The following is a 26292-nucleotide window of genomic DNA, read 5'->3' on the forward strand; positions in this document are numbered from 1 at the left end:
TTCATTAAAAAAAAAAAAAAAAAAGAATGAAAGAAAAAAAGAATGCAGTATATATAATACATACAACATACAAAATATGTTGATCAACTGTTTATCAGTAAGCCTTCCAGTCAATAGTAGACTATCAGTAGTTCCATTTTGGGGGAGTCAAAAATTATACACAGATTTGACTGTGCAGGAGCCAGTGCCCCAAACCCCTTGTCGTTCAAGGGTTAATTATACATTAAAACTGTTTGCTCAACATCTCCCACTTGAAAGTTTTGTAGTCCTTTCAAACTTAAAACAGCGCTTCATCTGTCTCCCAAACCTCATAACCCTTTCCTATTAACAGGTGAGCCCCTAAAATCTCCACTTAAGCAAAACAAAAACCAAAAAACCCCAAAACTAATCAGACACCATCCTTGATGTACTTCTTTTGCTTACCCCCGCATTTGATCCAACACCATCTCTTGTCAATTAAATATCTAAATTATATCTATATCTGGGCGTGGTGGCTCACGCCTGTAATCCCAGTACTTTGGGAGGCTGAGGAGGGTGGATCACTTGAGGTCAGGGGTTCGAGACCAGCCTGGCCAACATGGTGAAACCCCATCTCTACTAAAAACAAAAAATCAGCCAGGCGTGGTTTGAGACAGAGTGAAACTCTGTCTCAAAAATAAATACATAAAATCTACAATGTAATTCTTGCAATTCCACTGGCACCCTAGTAGTATGGGTGGCCCCCACATCTCATTTGGACAAGGGCACCCTTTTGAGTGGTCTCTGCTCTTCCAACTTTATATATACCCATCTCCACTCTCCTCACAGCACACCAAGCTATCTTTGTCAAATGTCCCAATGCATCTCAAACAAACTCCAAACCATGGCCTATTAGACAAAGTGATGTGGCCTCTGCCTACCCTTCTAACTTCATGCAACCTTGAGCCACAATGGTGTTTGTAATTTCTTGAATATGCCAAGTCCTTTCCTCCCAGCCTTGTACTTGCTCTTTTGTCTAGAAAACACCCATCCTCTACTCTTCACCAGGCTAATTCCTTGTCATTATTCAGGCCTCAAGCATCACCTCCTTTGAGAAGCCTCCTCCAGTGAAAGCAAGGCCTGTATGCTAGTTACCCTTGATCACTTCACCTGATTTGTTTCCCTGGTAGTGCATATCATCGCATTACTTCATCTGCTCTACTTCATGGCTGTAGTCCCAGGGCCTGGCATAACACCCTGTACACAGCTGCACCAGGAAGGTTTCACAATTGAAATAGAATGTAAAGACAGGTAGGATTCATACAAGCAAAAGATCAGATACTACTTGAGATGTAAATACTGGGAGTAAATTCACCAAAAAGGTGCCACCAGGTATTTACATGCTCTTATGGGCTGAACTGTATTCTCCTTAAAATTCTTATGTTGGCCAGGTGTGGTGGCTCATGCCTGTAATGCTAGCACTTTGGGAGGCTCTGTCAGGTGAGACTCTGTCTCAAACAAACAAACAAAAAATCATACATTGAAGTCCTAGCCCCCAGGACTTCCGAATGTGACCTTATCTGGAGGCAGACACACACACGCAGGTAGAAACACCATATGAAGATGAAGGCAGGGATCTACAAGCCCAGGAATGCCAAAGATTGCCAGCAAAGAACCAGAAACTAGGAAAGGCCTAGAACAGATTGTCCCTCACAGTCCTCAAAAGGAACCAACACTGCTGACACCTGACTTTGGACTTCTAGTCTCCAGAACTTTTGTCATTTAAGACACAGTCTGTGGTACTTTGTCACAGCATCCTTAGCAACCAACATACCTACTTCCTCAGTTAAGTCTCAGCTCCAAGAACAGGTTTGCATAAACAAAAAGAAACAATCAGAAGACTCTGGGCTTCCCCTGGACCTAGCTAGGGTGGGAGATGTGTACAGAAATTTCAGTTATTGGTTCTCACCTGATGAGCCCGGAGCAGGGCAGTCCTCCGATACATATAGTCCTCTGATTTGATCACATACACCATCTTGTAGGAATTCAGCTTGAATCTACACTCCAGCTTATCCAGACTATCCACATTCTCTATGGTCTTCTTACTGTTTCCTTCCTTCCCTTCCTTTTCCTGCTGCTCTCGACCACGTTGACACTTCCGGATCCGCCGTAGATTCCTATGGCAGAAAAGCCCTGGAGGATGAGAGCTCATCCAGACACAGATTCCCGTGACTTCCCCCAAGTGAGTTTTCTTTATTATATGCTTGCATAGTACTCATCCCAATTTGTTAAATACATACACAAATGTTCACCTGTTTCACTGCAAAAAAAACTTCAACTGCAAAGGTACACAGAATAAAAAGTAGAAATCTTCACCCATCCCCTACTTGCCTTAGCAGATGTAGCCAGTTAAGAGTTTTAATGAGAAACTTCTAGGCCTCTGTAAATTTACACATGTAATTACCAGCTATAGTTCTGCATTGGCATTTGTTTTTAAGACAAAATAGGATCATACTATATATTTTGTCCTCAACTTTTCACTTACTGTCATGAATATTTTTCATTTCATGATAGATTTGTCTTATTCTCTTTAACTGCTGCAGAAAAATGTACCCAAATTTACCATTCCTTAACAGTTTCTTTCAGCTGAGGTTCCTCATCTGAACCACATAACAAAAAATTATTTGAATGTCTATTTTTAAAAATTCCCCCAGATGATATAAACTAGTGCCATTCTACATACACAAGAAAGAAGATAATTCACATGAATGGATGCCCTGAAGGGTGGGAGGCTTGCTAAATCTCCTCAACATCCAGTGAAGAAAAGTTATCAGCTAGACAATTATATTGTTTCTCACAACTTGCTATTAAAAACACTGCTTCAGGTTGGCCACTGTGGTTCATGCCTATAATCCCAGCACTTTGGGAAGCAGGTGGATTGCTTGAGCTCAGGAGTTTGAGACTAGCCTCAGCAACATGGCAAAAACCCCTTCTCTACAAAAAAATAAAAAAATTAGGCAGGTGTGGTGATGTGTGCCTAGAGTCTCAGCTACTTGGGAGGCTGAGGTGGGAAGATAGTTTGAGCCCGGAAGGCAGAGGTTGCAGTAAGCCAATATCCCACCACTGTACTATAGCCTGGGAGACAGAGCCAGACACTGTCTCAAAAACAAACAAACAAACAAAAAAACCCAAAATATTGCTTCAGTGAGAATCTTTGTATACATGTATTTCTGTAGACAGCAGTTCTTTGTCCAAAGGGTCCCAAGACCCTTTCAGGAGATCTGTGAGATCAAAACTATTTTCATAATAATACTGAAACATTATTTCCCTTTTTTGCTGTGTTGACATCCGCACTGGCACCATAAAAGTAATGGTGAATAAAAATGCTGGTGGTGGCACCAAACTGTATTTGCAATATCGAACAAATTGTTACCAAATTCCAGTATCAATTTACAGATCACTGAGCTTTTCATACAGTTGTCAAACTCTGTTGGTTTATCTTGTACCATCAATGAATCTATTTTACTTCCATGATTTTGTAACTTCATGCGATTGCGATTCAAGTCTTTGAACTTTACACTGACCATACAATGACATTAAGTGAAAAAAGCCAGTTTCACTTAAGAATGTTTTTGATGGGCCAGTCACAGTGGCTCACGCTTGTAATCCCAGCTCTCTGGGAGGCTGAGGCAGGCAGATCACTTGAGGTCAGGAGTTTGAGCCTAGCCTGGCCAACATGGGGAGACCTCATCTCTAATAAATTAGCCGGGCGTGGTGGCACGCACCTGTAATCCCAGCTACTCGGGAGGGTGAGACAGGAGAATCACTTGAACCTGGCTGGTGGAGGTTGCAGTAAGCCAAGATTGCGCCACTGCACTCCAGCTTGGACAACAGAGTGAGACTCTGCCTCAAAAAAAAAAAAAAAGAAGAAAGAATGTTTCTGATGAAGCAGTAACATTTTCTATTAAATCCCAACCCCTCAGTTTACATCTTTTTAACATGCTGTGTGATAAAATGGAAACTACACATGAAGCACCTTTGTGTGCTAAAAAGTACAACGGTATTCTTATAGAAAAGCACTTGAGCAATTGCTTGAGTTGTAAGTGGATCACCATTTTTATCTGAAAGAACAACTGACTAAATATAGTCCATGTCAGCCAAGTATTTGGCAGATGTCTTCTCAAAAATGAACAAGGGAGCCTATCACTTCAAGGAAAATCATGTTGCCAATGATAAGACTGGAGTTTTCAAGCAAAACTATGAATTTTGGTGAACTGGTATCAGCCACCCTGAGCTTGACAGCTTCCCAATACTTAAAGATGTGTTTGATGACCTAGCAATAGCGATATTAATCAATGTGATTTCTTTTGGAGACACTGTAAAATATATCAACATTTAGTAGGTCTGTACAACTTAGTAAGCTAATATTTTCCAAATAGCCAATTGTGTAAAGTTACAAAATCATAGAGGAAAAAAAGATTCATTCATGATACAAAATAAATCAATGGATTTTTACAACTGCATGAAAAGCCCACTGATGTATACATTGATATTGCAACTAACCTTTAAGAAACTATCACTGGGGCTGAGTGCAGTGGCTCACACCTGTCATCGCAGCACTCTGGGAGGCCGAGGTGGGAGGATCACCTGAGGTCAGGAGTTGGAGACCAGCCAGACCAACATGGAGAAATCCCATCTCTACTAAAAATACAGAATCAGCCGGGCGTGGTGGCACATGCCTGTAATCCCAGCTACTCGGGAGGCTGAGGCAGGAGAATCGCTTAAACCTGGGAGGCAGGGGTTGCAGTGAGCTGAGATCACACCATTGCACTTCAGCCTGGGCAACAAGAGCGAAATTCCGTCTCAAAAAAACAAAAACAAAAACTATCACTGGTAGTTCTGTTGTCATATCAAAGAATATCCAGTTATCTAAAGGATCTGAAAATATTCCTTTTTCCAGCTACACATTTGCGTGAGGCCAGATTTTCTTCACATATTTCAACCAAACAACATAATGCAACATATTGAATGTAGAAGCAGACACGAGAATCCAGCTGTTCTTCTGGTAAGCCAGACATTAAACAAATTTATAAAATATAAGCAATGCCACTCTATTCACTAATTTTTGTTTTGAATTAGCTTTTCATTAAAAAATATTATTTAAGAAAATATAATGGGGATATATATATTTTTTTGAGGCAGAGTCTCACTCGGTCACCCAGGCTGGAGTGCCGTGGTGCGATCTCCATTCACTGCAACCTCTGCCTTCTGGTTCAAGCAATTCTCCTGCCTCAGCCTCCCGAGTAGCTGGGACTACAGGCGCCCGCCACCATGCCCAGCTAATTTTTTGTATTTTTAGTACAGACAGGGTTTCACTGTGTTAGCCAGGATGGTCTCGATCTCCTGATCTCATGATCCACTGCCTCGGCCTCCCAAAGTGCTGGAGTTACAGGCGTGGGCCACCGCTCCTGGCCCAATATTGTTATTTTTCAAATGAATTAAAGATTGAAAACATTTCTTTGTTTTTATTTCTAACTTGGTAAATACTACTAGTATAATCCATATAAACAAAAGCTTTTTGGAGTACTCATGCTCTAAGAGTGTGTAAGGGGTCTCGAGGCCAATAAGATGAGCCCCTTAGCTGTCAGACAAATCATTAGAAACTGAAATTCTGGAGGGAAGGTTCCATACACTTCAACTACCCTGCCACCGGAACGATTATATCAATTTCTTTTTCCTCACAGTACATAAATGTGCCTCCTTCCTCATATCCTGGTGAGAGACACATGATGACAGGTTTATTGTAGTCCATGTTACAGCATGGAGCCTGTTTTGTTGAGAGGAACCTGACACACAGCAACTGCTCAAATGTGTTAAATGATTCAATGAATGGAGAACCCAGCAGGGCCTTTTGCTGGTACCACTTTTCCCATGTTCTCATTAGGACTCAATAAGTCTAATAACACTGGGATGATACTTTCTTGGAAACCTAAGACATATGATTTCAATTCAAAACTTTTAGGAAGGATTTAGAAAGCCATTCTACCCATTTTATACTTTTTAAACTCTGTTTTCATATACTTGGAGGATCAGTATCACAATCTGCCTATAAACAGATGGAACATTTTAAAAATTCTGTGCAGAGAAGAGTTAATGTAGCAGGCCTAAGATTGTTATTCTTTGAAAAGCCTGCTTATAAAAGTTGGCCTTTGGCTGGGGGCTGGGATCTTGGATTTTGGGCAATGTTCTACCATTCCTTAACTCATATAAGTGTCTCACTGTACCTAAACTATTCGTACAAACTCTATAGCTTATGCTGAAAATGTGCTTTCTTTCTGAGAGTTTGGGATTTTGGTACATGCTAGGCATACAGTGCCTGGATGACTACATCTCAATAAAAATCCTGGCACAGAGTCTCTAATGAGCTGCCCTGGTAGACAGCATTTTACATGTGTTGTCACATTCACTGTTGGAAGGATTAAGAGTGTCCTGTGTGACTCCACTGGGAGAGGATTCTAGGAAGCTTGAGCCTGGCTTCCTCCAGCTTTGCCACAGGCACCTTTTCGCTTTGCTGATTTTGCTTTGCATCTTCTCGCTGTACTAAATCAGTTTGACTATATGCAGAGTCCTGTGAGTCCTCTTCCATCGAACCATGGAGACTCTGACACACATTCCCATCCAAACTAGGGAGGTTACTGTTGATTCCCTATAACTCTCACCTCCTGGATGCTTTGACACATGCTCCAGGTAAGCTCATGTTGTGACAGCCATATAAACCTTGAATTAGCATCCCCGGCAGATAGAACAAATAAATAAAATACATGAAAGCCAAGAACGTGAAAGTCATTTAACTCTCCATTCCTCAGTCATGCACAGTATTGACTGCTGACAGATGACATGGCTCACTCACCTGGGGAGAAATACTGGTTTCTGTGCTAGATGTTCACGAAGCTCAGGCGAGGTAGTATCTGAATTCATGTATCGCTCCACGTAGTCTGACCAGCGCTAAGATGGCAAACACAAAATACAAGTGGAAGGAAATCACAACAACAGCTCCTAATGCATCAGGTACTCTAGTAAATTCTATGACTACAATGCCCCAAATTCATAAATTTCAAGATTAAAAAAGTCCCTTTCTATAAAGACATGATTTTTAGTAGGTATTGGAACACGGATTAAAAATTCTGTTAGCCAGCAATACTGCTAAGTTTCTGAGATGCTAAGGTTATCAGAAGTCATAAACAGGTAGAAGCTGGCTCACTGACAAGTTTCATTTCCCCACAGAGGATTCTGTTAAAGAACAAAATTTATAGTGGCAAATGTGTGAAAGTTTCCTTCACATTACAATCTATATTTTTGACATTGCTTAAAAAAAAAAAAGATCTGCCAACAAGCCAACATTCCCACCAAACAAGTCATCCCACATGACCTCCCCTAACATCATACATGTGGCCTGCATCTCCCGTGTACATTATTTGCCATAACCAACTATGATAATCACACCAGTCCAATAAAAAGTAAACAAGACCCAAAGAATCAAGATGACATGAGAAAGACCTCATTTGTTGTTTTTTATACTTTAGGAAAAAACAAGAAAGCTGCCAACCATAAGACTTCCTTAGAGGAGATAGCTTTACTAAGTGCAAGATGAGGTTAACATCTATAACCAGGCAGCCCTTCTCTTCAGCTGGATTGACTTGTACTTTCAGCATCCAGGTCTTGACCCTCAAACAGGCCTTAGGTGCCTTGGCCTTTTGGCAGACAGGGTCACTGGACAGACTCTCAAGACACGCCAGCTCTGCTTGGCACCGGGGGTCTGTGATGTACTTGCTCATACCTCTGCTTCCACAGGGTCATCTGAATTCTCCTCTTCTGTGTCCAGAAGCTCAATAGTCAGCTGGACCTGGCCTTGGCTCTGAATAAACATAAGCTGCAAATAAGAAACCTAAGTGTAAACAAAAGACCGTCTCTATAGCTATAATCTATCTTCTCAAGGAATGAGAGGTGCAGAGGCAATAAACTTAGTAAACTTTGCTCCAACTGAAGAGATGAGGAAGATACTGGATCTTGGGAGGCCAGTGATAAAGGCAAAAGTCTACACTTACTACAAGTAAAATGAAATATATTAAAGCAAAAAGTACTATGTCATGTTTCAAACTTCTAGAATTCGCTAAAATAATAATCAATGCCAGTAAGAATGTTTTACAAAACAAATATTTTGTCAGAAAGAAATATGGCACATGTAGCCAGAACTACAAAATGTCAATGCTCCATCCACTGATAATCGCACTTCTAGGACATAATAGACGAGGTAAACTATCAGAATCACATGAAGAAGATCAGAGCCTGGAAGGAAACCTGAGAATTTTTTATTTCAACCTTCTTCATTTTACACAGAGACAAAACTGAAATTCAGAGAGTTCTGGTTTCTCAAGGCACACCACTAATCAATAAACACGCAGCGCCAGAAGCTAGATCTAGCTCAGTGTTCTTTTAAAGCTTTAAAAATTGCTCTCTGCTAGTAAAGCTTATAACCTGACAAAATATATACACACAAATACAGTTATTTCCAAAATAGATTTCGGGGTGGGGGCAGACCCTGCATTTTCACAATTTATAATTTGAGAATTGCAAAATCTGTCTCCAGTATTTGTAACAGGATGTCATCAACCATTCCCCATAGTGGGTTGGACGTCTAGGATGTTTCCAACTATTTGCTTTTATAATTATCCATTATAATGGTGAAAAACTGGAAACAACCTAAATGTCCAACAATACAGGCATTAATTCTCTAAAAAGTGAATATCAAATAGCCATAAAAAAGACATTAAAGACCCAGAAGTGTTGCTAATTGAGCAAAAATACATAAAAGACCATTTCCGGTCAGATGCAGTGGCTCACACCTGTAATCCCAGCACTTTGGGAGGCTAAGGCAGGCAGATCACTTGAGGCCAGGAGTTTGAGACAAGCCTGGCCAACATGGCGAAACCACATCTCTACTAAAAATACAAAAATTAGGCTGGGTGCAGTGGCTCATGCCTATAATCCCAGCACTTTGGGAGGCCAAGGAGGGCCGATCATCTGAGGTCAGGAGTTCAAGACCAGCCTGACCAACATGGTGAAACTCTGTCTCTACTAAAAATACACACACACACACACACACACAAGCTGGCCATGGTGGCACGTGCCTGTAATCCCAGCTACTCAGGAGGCTGAGGCAGGAGGACTGCTTGAACCCAGGAGGCGGAGGTTGCAGTGAGCTGAGATAGCACCACTGCATTCCAAGCCTGGACAACAAGAGTGAGCCTCCATCTCGGGGGAAAAAAAAAGAAAAAAAAAATTAGCTGGACATAGTGGTACTTGACTGTAATCCCAGCTACTAGGGTGGCTGACGTGTGAGAATCACTTGAATTCAGGAGGCAGAGGTTGCAGTGAACCAAGATTGCGCCACTGCACTCCAGCCTGGGCAACAGTGTGTGTCCCTGTCTTAAAAAAAAAAAAAAAAAAAAAAAAAAAAGTTAAAGACCATTTTGTCCAGTATAAACTCTTTCAAAATATATACTCAAGCATAGAGAAGTTTAGAATCATAGAGATGTCATCAATGATAATTTCAGGAAAGAATTCTAAGGTGACTTTTTTTGGTTATCTGCATTTTATTTTCATTTTTTTGGGACAGAGTCTTGCTCTGTCACCGAGGCTGGGGTGCAGTGATGCGATCAGGGCTCACTGCAGCCTCGACCTCCCAGGCTCAAGCAATCCTCTTTTTTTTTTTTTTTTTTTTTTTTGAGACGGAGTCTCGCTCTGTCTCCCAGGCTGGAGTGCAGTGGCGCGATCTCAGCTCACTGCAAGCTCCGCCTCCCGGGTTCACGCCATTCTCCTGACTCAGCCTCCTGAGTAGCTGGGACTACAGACGCCCGCCACTATGTCCGGCTAATTTTTTGTAATTTTAGTAAAGACGGGGGCAATCCTTCTACCTCATTCTCCTGAGTAGTTGAGACTACAGGTGCATGCTACCATGCTAGGCTAATTTTTGTATTCTTGTATTTCTTGCAGAGATGGGGTTTTGCCATGTTGCCCAAGCTGGTCTCAAGTGATCCGCCCACCTCGGCCTCCCAGTGTGCTGGGATTACAAGTGTGAGCCATGTGTGCTGGGCCTATGTTTTCTTTTCTATAATGATCATGACCATGGATTTCATGTACCAATATTTTTCTAACAGTAATATTTACAAAGCATACTATGAAAAATGTTCAGAGAAAAAAGAATACAAAATTGTAAAAATCATGTATAACTAGTTTTTTTTTTTTTTCTTTAAAGGTAGGAAAGAAACAAAGTAGATTGTCCAGGAAGACAATTACTTCCACTTTGTATTTCTCTGGTGAACTCATTGAAAGTTCCAGGAGTAGAATCACAGGTCGAAGTATGCCGGCTTTAACTTCTGATTCAGAGAATCCTAACAACTGACACTGTCACCAGTAAGGTCTTCGACTACCTGAGCAACTCTCACCTTAAAGCAATTCTCATCTGACATTAGCTGCTCAGCTTTCCGCTGATACGTTGACTCCAGGAGGCTCCTTGAGTTCTGTGTGTTCAGTTGGCCTCCGGTGGCCCCATTATTATTTTCTGCCAGGTAAAGGTCAGTCACCTGCACACAGATCTCATCACTCACGATATGCTGCAGCTGGAATCAAACAAAGGCAAGCTTTTTAGTGAACACAGAAAACATTTCTCCATTATACAGTCAACGTTCCTTTGATGTAGTCATTCAACTCCAAAAAGGTTTTTCTTTTTTTTTGGTGGGGGAGGGGGTGCTGGCAATTTTAGAAAATTAATCATACAAACCACTGTATCATTTTCTTGGAGAATAATCAAGCCAAGATTTTCAACCGTATCAGTGGTCCATGGTAAAACTTTCCTATCTATTTAAAATAAGAACCATACAGAACTCAGGATAATCATACTATTTAAAATTCTAAGGATCTTTAAATAATTTTCTATAGGTCATATCTTTATTGCATTTTAAAATCATTTACAATTGGCTCTCATACATATTCTTTCTCATTTGATCTTCACAACTGCCCTGGGAAGGCAGGCTGGAGAGTTGGGGCCAGTTAGGAGACAAATTTACACAATGCATCAGAAAGGTGGCTCACGCCTGTAATCCCAGCACTTTGGGAGGCCAAGGTGGGCCAATCACCTGAGGTCAGGAGTTCAAAACCAGCCTGGCTAACATAGCGAAACCCCATCTCTACTAAAAATACACAAATAGCCCAGCGTGGTGGCAGGAGCCTGTAATCCCAGCTACTTGGGAGGCTGGGGCAGGAGAATCGCTTGAACCTAGGAGGTGGAGGTTGCAGTGAGCCGAGACTGCACCACTGCAAAGCTCACCGTTGAGCTGGGGTGAGGAAGGGAGCCTTGGAGAGTAAGGAATGCAATTATCTATGTCTATATTCCCAGCCCAACTACAAAGCCTGAAACTCATTAAGTATTTAAGAAATAGCTGCTGAATTATTGCCCAGGGGTGCTTAGCTGAAGAAGCAGGGTTGGGACTAAAAGTCAAGGTTCCTGACTCCTAGCCCAATACTTTTCCAAATACATCACCTATTTTTCTGTATCTGATAGAAAGTATAGGGCTTAAGTTGTACATAATGTTAACTCACTTTCCATACAGGCCAATCATGATTGACTATCAGTAGCTTTTGTGACAATCTTAGGAAACTAATGACTAGAAAGTTGAACCTTTCAGAGTTCCCGTTCTCATGTCATGCTATTCTATTTTGAAATTAAAATCCTTCCAAATGAAACTTTATCATCAAAATAACAGAAGTGAAAAATAGATACAAGAAAGCAAAACGTTAATTTCAATATCGATTTGTCTGTTTAAAAAACTTTAAGATTATCATAACCACCAAGCCATTCTATTTTTAGGAAGATACATTCTTTTTACGTGTTAGGAACCATGATAACTATTTATTATTAACTTTAAGTCCTAAATGACCAGTATGTGTATTAGTAGATAACTGGACACAGTGCAAGGTCAGAAGGGTGACTGAGTGTGGCAGAAAGGGCAGTATCTCCAGCAACTGCAGATGGATAAATAAATCACAATGAGTCCAGATAAAGGATTCTGATACAACCATTAAAATAATGCTTATGGGTACTTGATATCATGAGGAAGATTAAGATAGTGTTTTAGAGAGAAAAAAGAAAAGGTGGAAAAAAAACAGATGGAAAGCATGACTTCAATCATACATACAGATGCTTCTACTTTATACTTTTTCTTTTCTTTTCTTTTTTTTTTTTTTGAGACAGAGTCTCACCCTGTCACCCAGGCTGGAGTGCAGTGGCATCGTGATCTTGGCTCAGTGCAGCCTCAACTTCCTGGGCTCAAGCAACCCTCCCACACCTCAGCCTCTTAAGTAGCTGGGTCTACAGGCATGTGCCACCACGCCCAGCTAACTTTTTTGCATTTTCAGAAGAGACGGGGTTTTGCCATGTTGCCCAGTCTGGTCTCAAACTCCTGAGCTCAAGTGATCCACCCGCCTTGGACTCCCAAACTGCTGGGATTACAGGCATGAGCCACTGCCTCTACTTTATACTTTCTTGTTGAAGTAGACTGTATTACTGATTCCCCACCCACACCCTCTTTTTGGATATCCGGCCCCTCCTCGAGTCTTTGGAAAAGGCAGCACTACAAATCCAGAGACAACTACGGAACTCCCACCCTCACTGCTAAGCAGATCAGATTCTCTATCTTGCTAACTGGAAATGACAGAGAGAGTGTTCAATAGATTTTTTGAGGAGGAGCATCTGTATAGAAAGGTCCAGTAACACTGGGACCAGGGGTACTGGGAGGGCAAGCCAAAGCCTCAGAGGCTGGAGGAGCCTGGAGGACATGCCGAAAGTTCATCTGCAGAGCAAAGCACAAGCATGGAGCAGAAGTTCAGAGTGAAGGCATGCAGGAGAGAAAAATAACCTCCCAGCCCAATCCTTCCATGGTGTGGTCCTATTTTGAGTTCTGTACTTGGATGTCTGTGAGGTTGCCTATTTTATTCTTAATACAAATCCCTCTTAAGCCAGCCTACAATAGGTAAGATAAATGTAATGGCTTCACTTGGCTGGAGTGTAGTGGTGCGATCACGGCTCACTGCAACCTCAACTTCCTGGGTTCAGATGATCCTCCCACCTTAGCCTCCTGAGTAGCTGGGACTACAGCCATGTGCCACCACCTCCAGCTAATTTTTTGTATTTTTAATACAAACAGGGTTTCCCCATGTTGCCCAGGCTTGTCTCGAACTCCTGGACTCAAGATATCTGCCCGCCTTGGACTCCCAAAGTGCTGGTATTAGAGGCGTGAGCCACCATGACCAGCCTTGACTTTGAAATATATGTTGTACATCCAGTCAGCAGTGTAATCTGAGGGAACATCAAATATGAGGACAATGAGAGAAGAGATACCTCCAGTTAAAGGAGTTGAGAAGCTTGAAAATGTTTTAAAAAGTCACTGTAAGCTGGGCACAGTGGCTCATGTCTGTAATCGCAGCGCTTTGGGAGGCTGAAGTAGGTGAACTGCTTGAGCCCATAAGTTTGAGGCCAGCCTGGACAACATGGCAAAACTCCATCTCTACAAAAAATACAATAAATTAGCCGGTGTGGTGGCCCCTTTGGTCCCAGCTACTTGGGAGGCTGAGGTAGGAGGTCAAGGCTACAGTGAGCTGATCACACCACTGCGCTCCAGCCTGGGCAACAGAGTGAGACGCTGGGTTGGAAAAAAAAAAAAAAAAACTCACTGTTTTGGGGTTTTCTGGATGAAACCTGTTTCCATTAAAAAAAAAAAAAAAAAGCGGGGGTGGGTGGAGATAGTATTACTGATTCAAAATCATAACCAGATACAGTAAATAATTGTATCTATTGTTTCAAAAACCAACCTCAGAATTATTAAAAGTTAGTTTTATTGGATTTTTTTTTTTTTTTTTTTTTTTGAGACGGAGTCTCGCTCTGTCGCCCAGGCTGGAGTGCAGTGGCACAATCTCGGCTCACTGCAAGCTCTGCCTCCTGGGTTCACGCCATTCTCCTGCCTCAGCCTCTCCGAGTAGCTGGGACTACAGGCGCCCACCACCACGCCCGGCTAATTTTTTTGTATTTTTAGTAGAGACGGGGTTTCACCGTGGTCTCGATCTCCTGACCTCGTGATCCGCCCGCCTCGGCCTCCCAAAGTGCTGGGATTACAAGCGTGAGCCACCGCGCCCGGCTATTGGATTTTTTTTTAAGCTGTGCTGGTGGTATGAAAGACTTTGTTCCCAGCTGAAGCTGCAGCAAGCCTGTAATCAGCAACATAAGCACAGGGTAACTGGAGTCTGTATTTTATATAAATTTCAGGGAAGTTAAGGAAGATTAGTCTGAAAAAGTATGACTATGGGTGACTATGTATCCATCTAATGATTTCTGCCATCTAATGATTTCTGCCAGTTACCATCCAGACCTCTTATGGGAAGGCCTAATAACTTCTTCAACTTATTGGAAGCAACTATCTGACAACTTTCCCCCAGATGTTAAGGTTCATTTATGTGAAGGGCTCTTCCTCAATCCTGTGTAGATACTGTGGGAGGAGTACAGAGGCATGCACCCTTCCAAAACCAAGGCAAAAGCATGGGTACTTTGCAAAGGATTCAATATTTTAGCCCAAAAGAACATTAAGCAACAAGCTCTTTCCTTCTACAGTGGCAGTGTGGACTCTAGAATTAGAAATTGCTTTTTACAAGTTTCACTTAAGTACTTCACTGCCTTTCTGCTCAGCTGTTCTATGGAAGAGGGCTGTAGGTAGCCACGGGACCCGGGTGGAACAGCATGATCCTAAAGCCCTACTTCCACAAGGAATCGCAGTGGCCCATGGCCACGTGGTTCAACCAGCCAGCCCAGAAAATCTGCCGACGCAAGCAAAAGCATATGGCATTGACCTGCACCCTGCATCTGGACCCATCTGGCCCATGGTAAGCTGCCCCACAGTGAGGTATCACACCAAAGTACAAGCTGGCAGGGGCTTCAGCTTAGAAGAGTTAAGGGTGACCAGCATCCACAAGAGGGTGGAATTAGTCCACCATGTTCTTGTGGGCCAATGTTCAGCACCTGAGGGAGTAAGACTCCAAGCTCAACCTCTTCCCCAGGAAGCTCTCTTAGCCCCCAAGAAGGAAGACAGTTCTGAAAAACTCAAATCAGCCACCCAGCTGACAGGACCAATAATGCCCATACAGAATGTCTATAAGAAGGAGAAAGCCGGAGTCGTCACTAAAAACTTTAAGGTATTTGCCAGTCTTCACATGGCCCACATCAATTTTCAGCTCTTTGGCATATGGGCAAAAAGAGCCAAGGGAGCCACACGACAGGATGCTGAAAAGGAAAAATGAAGCCCTACTGGGATTTGCAGTATATCAGCAGTAAAGATGGGTCTCCAAAAAAAAGAAAAAACCAGTTAACCAACAATCTCTCTGGGAGTTCAGAACTCAAGTCTAAGAAGTAGAAATGTGACTATCTGTTACAAGCTATTTTTTATATCATTGTTGTAAAGAACAACATGTTTACAAGTTCCCAGGGTGCCACAGGAAGAACACACAAAACCAACCACAAACCTAACTTACAGGGAACCGCAGATGAGTGAGGTGGGCAGAGTATTGTAAGAGATGTTATGCGAACCCTTTCTTATAAAAATAATTTCAAATATTAAACAATGCAAGTACATAAGAGTTACCAACACCTTGACCAGGCGCAGTGGCTCCTGTCTATAATCCCAGCGCTTTAAGAGGCCAAGACAGGAGGATCACTTGAGACCAGAAGTTCAAGACCAGCCTGGGCAAAACAGTGACACCCTGTCTCTATTTAAAAACACACACACACACACACACACACACACAGACACACACACACACACTTACCAACACCTATGGAAGACGCAATGTTCCACACTGTGTGATTACCCATGGCAGACAAGGTAAGAGACAGACAAGTTGGGCAGGAAGCTGGGGCCAGGACCACTGCACTCTATAGGTGGCCAGCAAGAAAAGATATGGGGTAGGTAGGCTCATACACTGCAACTTTGTTAACATGAGAAATCAGGCATCACATTAACTTCCCCTCCTCTCTTCAGAACCCTACATTCATAAACACTGTTATATGAAAAAGCTGCCTTTCCTTTTCCTTGCCTTTTCTTTGCCTGGCCCATCTCTAGGTAAGGATTTCTTCCCTTACTCACCCTAGCCTCCTCCATGCCCTCACCTGTCTGACAATGCTCTGGATCAGTTTGTCCATGGTAAAGGCAATGTAGGCATGAATGGTGAACATCTCTCTCAGTGAATCTTCATACTGTGACGAGTCTATGTTGCCATCCAGCAGGCTCCGCACCATGTCCAGGAAAGCTGGGTAATAATCTTCTACATCAACATCCACTGTGGGAGAGATGGGATAGGTGAGGCCTTACCTTGCTAAGAAAAGACTAGGGATAGAGTACAGGGCAAATCCCATAGCTGGCCTAAATGGTATTTGAAAGTATGAATGCTAGGTATTCAAAATATACTCACTCGTTCCAATGTAAACAGAGATGAATTCTGACAGGTGACTACAATCACCAGCACTATCTATCAGAGAGTGACTCTGCATCTTTAACAGTGGCTTCTAATATTCTGACTACCATGCTAGAAAGATACTTCTTTATGGTATTGCTGGGCCATTTTAGGAGAAGAAAATATCCTAGGGAAGCCAGTCCTTCAAAGAGCTGTTGGCCCCCCTGCTGAGAGAGGAACCTGCTCTCCCAGCCTGCACAAGAGCATTCCTCACATGGGTCACTTGCTCATAAAGCTATTTCAATGAAGCATAAAGTACAGATGAGAAAAGGCAAGACACAGCCATACTCCAGCACTGGGAAACCTCTTGGGAACACAAAAATAGGAGTGCAAATTAAATCCTTTATGAATAATGAAGTAATCTGCATTTGTCAAAGTCCTTTTGTTTAAAAATGGATTCGCAACATTGTATTTCACAAATTGCATTAAATCATCTGTACTTGCTGCACATGAATCATTTCAATCACTAGCTAGAATAAATCTCATCAGTTGTTAAAGACATTTGGCAACTAGCAGAGGGCACAAGGAATGTTAAGAGTTCTGCCTTTAGCTTACTAAAGACCCATTTATATAAAGTTCAAAAATAGACAAATCTAATCTCTAGTGTTAGAAATCAAGAAAGTGGAAAAAGGACTGGTTATCAGAGTACTGGTTATGTTTCGTTTCTTGAACATAGATACGTCTAGTCTGTAAAAATTCACTGAGCTGCACAATTCTGATTTGTATACTTTTCTATATACACATGTTGTACCTTATATATATTTTTTTGTAGAGATGGGGTCTCACTTATTAACCAGGCTGGTCTCAAACTCCTGGCCTCAAGTGATCCTCCCACATCGGCCTCCCAAAGTGCTGGGATTACAGGTGTAAGCCACTGCACCCGGCCTATACATTGCACTTCAACAAAAAGTTGACTAAAATGAAAAAAGTTACAGAACCAACTATTTGTCACTGACTAATTGGTTACTTGCTAGTTGTGTATGTGCTGGGGAAAAAAGGCTAGGAGCAAAACCGAGTTGTCTCCATTTATCTGAAGTCTGACAAATTCATTAAAAAACAGGCAAAAAAACAGGACAATTACTGTTTAAAAGAGGCAACTGGCTTGAGTTTCATCACAGAGTATCACATTGTTTAGGTCCACAGAATAGGTATAGGCTATAGACTCCAAAATGTACCACTGCTATGAAAACTGCTTTTATGCCAGAATAAAGTTTTGAGTCCAAACCACATACTTGTCCAAACAAGCTATGGTAAGTGTGAGGGTTGGCATTATCAGACAAGACAACATTATGTAAGCCTCAAACCAGGTTAAATCAGTGGCCAAGCCAGGAATAGGACATTTTATTTCTAATTTCTACCCAAGTAGATGGAATCACCACAATGAGATCTAAAATTTATCTCTTTCGAGCTAGGACTAGTCTAGACAAAAGCTTTCAGAATTATTTTTCAGTGTCATTAGCTCCTCAACAGATAGAAGGCTAGGGCCATATCTGGGCTTCCTACATCAGCAACACTTAAAAAAAAAAAAAAAAAAGATACACTCCTCAGGTTGGCTATTTCCTTAAGAGCCCAGAAGAAATGCTTCATGAAAAAGCTTTTGGCTCACAGCTCAAGTACCTAATTTATGAAGTGAACTGGAAGCAGGCAGCACAAAATTACATTAAGCACATGACAGCGTCCTGAACCCTCACTTACTTTCCTTTTCCTGAGTTCTACATCTCTATCCCTGTCCTGCCTGTTCTCCATGTCTCATATCACTTCCTAGGTTCCAGTCTCCTTTCCATAAACTATTTCTACATATTAAGAATGAGCCATAAACCCCACTGGTTAAACCGAAGTCCTGCTCAAAAATATGAGAAAATTCTGTTTTAAGCACTAGGAATTTATGTTCTGTCATGGATTGAAATTGACTGTGACAGTTTAGTCTCTATCTGTACTTTGAAACAGATGGTAGTAACCCAGAAATCTGCCATTTGAGAAATTAACTGTGATACCCCGTTCCCAGGTGCGTCCACAGTACCAACCACTGACCAAGTGTCCACGATCTAAGCCCTGCATAGGATACTTTTCACAAAGCAACACCACAAGGCAACTAGCGCCTCCATTTTGCAGATAAACAGGTTCAGAGAGTTTAACTACACAGACTCTAAGGCCTGTGCTCTATTAATAAAAGAAGCAGTCCGAAGTCTAGGTGGCTCTAAGGTCCTCAACTTCACACATCCTCTGTAAATCAGAGGTCTTGGCACTCACTAGGTTCTTTGAGACGTAGCTGAATGGCAGGGCTGTCACTCTTGTCTCGCTTTATGCCCAGCACTTCCCGTTCCCATTCTCTCTCTCGGTTTTCTTCTTCAATTTGCCGTTCGGCTTGGGAACAAATCCGGAGCAGCCTCAGGCAGAGAATCTGGTGCAGTCGCATAAAAATATACCAGTTGTTATTGACATAGAAGAGGTTGTATACTTCATCCATTCCTCTTAATTTCTGAGCTGCTGTGTTACTAAACAGCAACTTGGACTTAGGGGGACTGCCCCCAACACCATTGTGCTTCTTAACTGCCCCTGTGGCTTCATCTACATCCATCTCTTCTTCTTCCTCTTCCTCCACATCTGAGAGATCACCTCTTTGGGCAAAGAGCAAATCTGGAATAAAATGATGCATGATTTGTTTTATCTTGTATTTGTCCTCCTTCTGAATGCCTGTCTGCCTCTTCACATGGTGGATAATCAGAGCAGCAGCATCTTCCAGTATTTGTTTATCTTCATACGCAAGTGAGAGGTGTGGGCCAACAGGTACACCAGCATTCTCTTCCGTAGCCTGCTCTTGCCTCTGATGGGACAAAGACACAAAAGTATTCTGTGAGATGTCTACAGCGACAACATGCCTACGAGACCACACCAGCCATACATCCCATTACCAACCATAGTGTCTATATTTTTCTAATCAAAAACTTACGACCTGGGACTGGGAGCGGGGGCTCACGCCTATAATCCCAGCACTTTGGTAGGCCGAGGAGGGCGATCACTTGAGGTCAGGAGTTTGAGATCAGCCTGGCCAACACGGTGAAACCCCGTCTCTACTAAAAATAACAAAATTAGCTGAACATGGTGGTAGGTGCCTGTAATCCCAGCCCGTGGGATGCTAAGGCAAGAGAATCACTTGAACCCGTGAGGCAAAGGTTGCGGTGAGCCGAGATCGTACTACTGCACTCCAGCCTAGGCAACAGAGTGAGACTCTGTCTCAAAACAAAAAACAAAAACAAAACTTAGGACCTGACCGTAACAATAATTTTTGTCCCTCTTCCAGAAACAAATAGGTAATGACAGAGACGTGGTTTGATGTCAAAATACAGGTACCTTCTACACACCAATGACTTATAGGGAGAGTGGGACAGAATTGGAACCATCTTTCTTTCTTTTTTTTTTTTTTTTGACAGGGTCTTGCTCTGTCAGCCAGGCTGGAGTACAGTGGAGCAATCTTGGCTCACTGTAACCTCCATCTCCCAGGTTCAAGCCATTCTCATGCTTCAGTCTGAGTAGCTGGGATTAAGAAGTGCGCCACCATGCCAGGCTAATTTTTGTATTTTTAGTAGAGATCAGGTTTCACTATGTCGGCCAGGCTGGTTTTGAACTCCCGGCCTCAAGTGATCTGCCCACCTCAGCCTCCCAAAGTGATGGGATTACAGGCGTGAGCCACCGTGCCCAGTGGGACTATCTTTCAAAATTCTGGATTAGTATCTATATAGAGGATATGATATGAGGTCTGGGATTTACTTCTGGGGTGGGGGTATGGAAGGTGACAAAGTAACATCAGCAAAATATGGAGGATTAAGTTTATTTATTTTATTGATTTTGAGACAGAGTCTTGCTCTGTCACCCAGACTGGAGTGCAGTGGCATGTTCTCAGCTCAATGCAACCTCCGCCTCCTGGGTTCAAGCCATTCTCCCACGTCAGCCTCCCGAGTAGCTGGGACTACAGGTGCACACCACCATGCCCGGCTAATTTTTGTATTTTTAGTAGAGACGGGGTTTCATCATGTTGGCTGGGCTGGTCTCTAACTCCTAACCTCAGGTGATCTGCCCGCCTCAAACTCCCAAAGTGCTGGGATTACAGGCGTGAGCCACTGTGCCCAGCCTGATTAAGTTCACATAAGAGCTCATTTTACTATTTTTAAAATTCAGGATCACCCCACTCCAGGAATTCCCAATTGCACTGCATTTATGTTTCTATTCATCTCCTAAAACTGAGCCCACGGAAACCAGGATTGATTGCTTATTCATCTCTGATCCTAGCTCCTAGTACTATTTATGGTCCTGGTAGGCATGCTGAATAAGCAAGGATTACAAAGAGTTTGGTGGTCAATGACAAGTTTTGAAGCTGTAGTAAGGAGAGATGGGACTATATGAATACAAGGTATTGTTTGAAGGAAACAGGTAGTTGGAGAAGTGGAAAACGGAGGCAGGAGGTTTAAGTTGAAACCAGGACAGTAAACTAGGAAACTAGTCAAACAGCTTAGGTATAAAGGTATAGTTTAGATTTAAAATGGTAGAATGAGGAATAGAAAAGACTATGACAGCTATAAAGCAAGAATCAACAGGTCTTAGAGTCTCACCTGCATTTAACAAAGGTTAATTTCCAGAAATCAAAGCTGTGCTATAAACACAGACTAGAGTCCCCTCACAGATGTAGAAAACCCCAGCTCACCTCATCATAGATACTCTCAATCTCATTGAGTAAGCTCTTAGACCTCAGGACCTTGGTGTCATTCTGTTTAAAGTTGATCCCCTGGTGGTCCAGAGACTTCAAGTAGTATTTCTCATTTTGTTCTCGCCATACTTTGTTAAAGCCTCTTTGAGCTTCTCGCCATTCTTCCTCTTTCATCTTCAACCTAGTGAAGCGGGAAGGGATGGAAACAACACATGGGAATTCAGAGGGTTTAGAAGAAAGAAATTTGCCAGGTTTACTTTATTTCAAGAAAAGTGCAAAGCTATATTAGGTCTCTCAAAATTATTGGCAACTTGGGATGCTATCAAACCAATCTTAAACTCTGTTTCAGGAGGGAATTACTCATCCAAGACTTACTTTGGGGAAATGATTTATCTCAAAGTCAAATAATTTACCTAGAATGGTTACTTAAAAACAGCATTCCAGGGAATACCTTTCAGATATAAGTATTCCTTGAAAAAAGAGTTCTTGTTTCTTTGCTATAGGACTTTGCAAAACGTTCACAATGCTAATAGAAACATAGAAGTCCAAGACAAGAGAACTTGCACAGTTATGTTCCTCTGGATACAGTCAGGAAAGTTCTGATCAGAACTGATTCTAATAACCCAGAAGAGAACAGACTAAGACAAAAAAAAAAAGCACTAAAACTGAAGAACAACCTGTATCTCAAAAGCCAGAAGTTAAATGCTACAGGCAAGAAGAAGAAACCATCAATCTGTGCCAGCTCTTGAGGGGAAGATGAGGGAGGACAAATAAAATCTGGGCATTTGTGAACTGTGCAGCAAATAAGAATTAATTTTTATCAGATGATACTGAGAGAGAACCAAGCTCCTAACAAAGGATTCACAGTGTGGTCAATAATGACATGGGGCTGGGCGTGGTGTGGCTTGTGCCTGTAATGCCAGCACTTTGGGGAGGCCAAGGCAGGAGGATTGCTTGAGTCCAGGAGTTAAAGGCCAGCCTGGGAAACATAGCAAGACCTCATCTCTATTAAAAAAAATAAAAATAAAAATTAGCTGGGTGTGGTGGCGCATTCCTGTAGTCCCAGCTATCCGGGAGGCTGAGGTGGGAGGATCACCTGAGCCTGGGAAGTTGAGGCTGCAGTGAGCTGTGTTCACACTACTGCACTCCAGCCTGGGTGAAAGAGTGAGATCTTGTCTCAAAACAAAACAAAACAAAAACAAACAAACCACAAAGATGTTAACAACAGTCCTGAGTGTGGTAGGAACATGGGTGGTAATTATCTTTTCTTTTCTGTATTTTAAAATACTCCCCCAAACATACACACAGAGCCTTCCACCATGAACTTACAAGATTTGTTCTCTAATGTTGGTTACACAGGACCCCCAAAAGAAGTTCCATTCTGCACCTGAATTCCAACAACCAGGGTTGGGGAGAAAGAGAGGTCTCATGGGACAACCAGGTTGAAAATGAGAGCCTTATTTAATGGGACATTGAACCGGTAGTGAAGTACACTAAAGCACTAAGGGCACATTTGCTCAGGTACCTTTTAAGGACAATTGGAACAGCAATGGAGGGATTCTTTCTCAGACCATCAATGATGTCAGCTGCTTTATCAGCATATATCCTCTGGAGTGCTTTTCTATGGATGACTTCTGATGTGCCCCCAAGGGTGTTGTCCAAGCGAAATTTGGCTTGTTCCTCAGCAGACAAGCGGGAAAGCTTCTTCTGTATTGCTTCCAGAACCCGGATTGTTGCCAGATTGGTCTCTAAAACTACATCAAGCTGAAGAGCAAGACAAAGAAGGGTATGCTCAGGACGCAAATCAGAATAGAACAGAGTAGTGGTTAGAAGAATAAGGTAGGGAGTCAAACTCCTTGGATTTGAATCCTGGTTCTGCCCTACTAGCTACATAAGACTGTTTCTTTATCAGCAAAATAGGGATCACAGCACCTATTACTCTCACAAGCCTGTTTCTGGATTAAATGATACAATCCACATAAAGTATTTAGCACAATACCTGGCACATAAGAACCACAGGATGAAGCTGGATAAATGGTAGTTACTACCACCACCGCCGCCGCCACCACCACCGTGTGCTTTGCTTAGGACTACTGATTTTAGACCAGAGGAACCTAACAGGAGATGACTTTACTGAAATGTTTCCCTGAACTTTCCAGAATTGCTAAGATCCATTATGAACAAACGATAACAATCAAAACAATCCCAAAAGACCACTCTGTCTTGAGTTTTTTGGTTTAACTTGAAATATTTAAATATATTCAAATACTTAAATATTCAATAGCCTTGTTCCACATCCAGTAATAATAAGAGCGGTGACTATCATACCTTAAGGAGTTCACTGTTGTATCTGCGGGTAACCATTTAAATTCTTATTGGACTCCTGGCAACCTCTGAGTCTACTTTTTCCCTAGCTTAAAATAAGGTTCTCTAAATGAGAAACGGAAAATGAAGTACATGAGCAGTCTCAACGGTCTACAACCAAATGTTTGCAGAAGTATTCCCTAAGTTTTCTTGTTTTGGGAATGTGGTAGTCATTTGGTCAATATTTCTGGCCCCTCTTGCTCTCCAATTACGAACAAAAAATGGACTAAACTTCCTGGCTCCCTTATGATTGGATAGGGCCATGTTAACTAGTTTTGACCAATGAGTTGTTATGAGTTGAGTAGAAATAATGTTTATTACTTCTAGGCTGCAGCATTTAAAGGTGTGAGATCATTCCGAGCTCTCTTTTCCTCCTGGTGACTAGCAACATTCATAATGGTGGCAATCCCTCGGCCTGAATCCCCAAGTAATTCTGATAACGCCAAATCTCCTGCTAAACATCAATGTACATGTAGAATGATCAGAAATTAAACCCATTGGTGGCCGGGCACGGTGGCTCACGCCTGTAATCCCAGCACTTTGGGAGGCCGAGGCGAGCGGATCACGAGGTCAGGAGATCGAGACCATCCTGGCTAACACGGTGAAACTCTGTTTCTACTAGAAATACAAAAAATTAGCCAGGCGCCGTGGCAGGCGCCTGTAGTCCCAGCTACTTGGGAGGCTGAGGCAAGAGAATGGCGTGAACCCGGGTGGCGGAGCTTGCAGTGAGCCAAGATAGCACCACTGCAGTCCGGCCAGGGCGAAAGAGTGAGACTCCGTCTCAAAAAAAAAAAAAAGAAAAAAAGAAATTAAACCCATTGGTTTTACAAGTCACTCAGATGTGGGAGTTGTCTGTACTGAGGCATTACTAACCTATCTTGATTGGTAAAGCACGTTCCTTCAAACTAGCTCATCCCACCAAATCTTAAACACATGCACACCACACTTCTTTCATGTTTGCCCTTGTAGTCACAAATGGGAAATGAAGTTGCCTCTCATTTGGAGGCATACCAGTGGAGAGAGGATAGGAACACTCTGTCAAAAACAGATGCCAAGCTCTGCTAACTCATCAGCTAACCTTACTAAACCTAAGTAACAAAGAAATGCCTTCTTTAGCTTGATAACACTCCCTATGGAAGTTAACATCTGTCTTGATTTAGTTTTCTGCAAATAGGTGCAACTCCTTATAAATGCTGGGGCAAAGATGGCCAACCACCTGCCAGTGGCCAGGCAGCATGTAGCTCTCAATTAAAACCACACCAGAAACAGCTGAATCAAGTGTGAGGCAGGAAAACTGGCAAAGAGCTAAAAGAGTACTAAAAAAAAACAAAAACAAAAAAAACCAGCAAGATACCTATCCACACAAATAAGCACAGCCAGTCAATTTAATGTAATAGATACACTAAATAAGATACATGTCATTTTACCTCTTTAGACAACCCAGACTTCCCTTTTTAAAAATGATAATGTTAACCAGACATATAAACACACTGGGGATTTTGAGCCCACTTTCAGTAGCCCCTCTCCTGAGAGGTGGTATGGGGCCTTCTACCACCTCATTTATTCACTCCACTCTTCCCTTCCTAATTACTTCAAAATAAAGTTCCTGGGACAGGCGCAGTGGCTCACACTTGTAATCTCAGCACTTTGGGAGACCAAGGCGGGTGGGTCACTTGAGGTCAGGAGTTCAAGACCTGCCTGGCCAACATGGTGAAACCCATCTCCACTAAAAATACAAAAAAAATTAGCCGGGTGTAGTGGCATACACCTGTAGTCCCAGATACTTGGGAGGCTGAGGCAGGATAATGGCTTAAACTCGTGAGGCAGAGGTTGCAGTGAGCCGAGACCACACCACTGCACTCCAGGCTGGTTGACAGAGCAATACTCTGTCTTTAAAAAAAAAACGGGCGGGTGGGGGGGTCCCTAATTTAACCTTCTTTCAAAAGGAGCCACTATCAGGCCAGGTATGGTGGCTCATGTCTGTAATCCCAGCACTTTGGGAGGCCAGGGTGGGATGATCGCTTGGACTCAAGAGTTTGAGACCAGCCTGGGTAACCTCGGTAATGTAGTAAAACACTGTCTCTATAAAAAACAAAAAAATTAGCCGCAGGGGGTGGGAGGCAAGGGGAGGGAGAGCATTAGGACAAATACCTAATGCATGTGGGGCTTAAAACCTAGATGACGAGTTGATAGGTGCAGCAAACCACCATGGCACATGTATATCTATGTAACAAACCTGCACGTTCTGCACATGTATCCCAGAATTTAAAGTTAAAAAAAAAAAAAAATTTACCCTGGCATGGTAGCACGTGCCTGTAGTCCCAGCCACTTGGTGGCAGGTAGGGGTGGGGGTCTGAGGTGGGAGGATCACACCTGAGCCTGGAAGGTTGAGGCTGCAATGAACTGTGATCGTGCCACTGCACTGCAGCCTGGGCAACAGAATGAGACCCTGTCTCAAAAAAACAAAACAAAGCAATCGGCCGGGCACGGTGGCTCACACCTGTAATCCTAGCACTTTGGGAGGCCGAGACGGGTGGATCACGAGGTCAGCAGATCGAGACCATCCTGGCTAACACAGCGAAACTCCGTCTCTAATAAAAATACAAGAAATTAGCCGGACCTATTGGCGGGCACCTGTAGTCCCAGCTACGCGGGAG

General features: G+C 42.6%; 1 protein-coding gene and 1 pseudogene across 2 annotated transcripts in view; one reads left to right on the forward strand and one right to left on the reverse strand.

The window, feature by feature from the left end:
• The window catches only part of SIN3A (SIN3 transcription regulator family member A), an 82809-nt gene that overhangs the window by 4387 nt on the left and 52130 nt on the right, over positions 1–26292 (reverse strand). For both annotated transcript variants that reach the window (XM_030814790.1, XM_030814789.1), the window contains exons 13-20: positions 22797–23035; positions 21269–21452; positions 18820–19393; positions 16226–16395; positions 10464–10637; positions 7796–7888; positions 6869–6963; positions 1928–2135 (exon numbers count right to left, since the gene is read on the reverse strand). In XM_030814790.1, the coding sequence (XP_030670650.1) occupies positions 1928–2135; positions 6869–6963; positions 7796–7888; positions 10464–10637; positions 16226–16395; positions 18820–19393; positions 21269–21452; positions 22797–23035 (1737 nt within the window). The remainder of the gene's footprint in view (positions 1–1927; positions 2136–6868; positions 6964–7795; positions 7889–10463; positions 10638–16225; positions 16396–18819; positions 19394–21268; positions 21453–22796; positions 23036–26292) is intronic.
• LOC115835519 lies at positions 14773–15360 on the forward strand (annotated as a pseudogene).

This window comes from Nomascus leucogenys, chromosome 6 (assembly GCF_006542625.1).
Source record: "Nomascus leucogenys isolate Asia chromosome 6, Asia_NLE_v1, whole genome shotgun sequence".
Lineage (NCBI taxonomy): Eukaryota > Metazoa > Chordata > Mammalia > Primates > Hylobatidae > Nomascus > Nomascus leucogenys.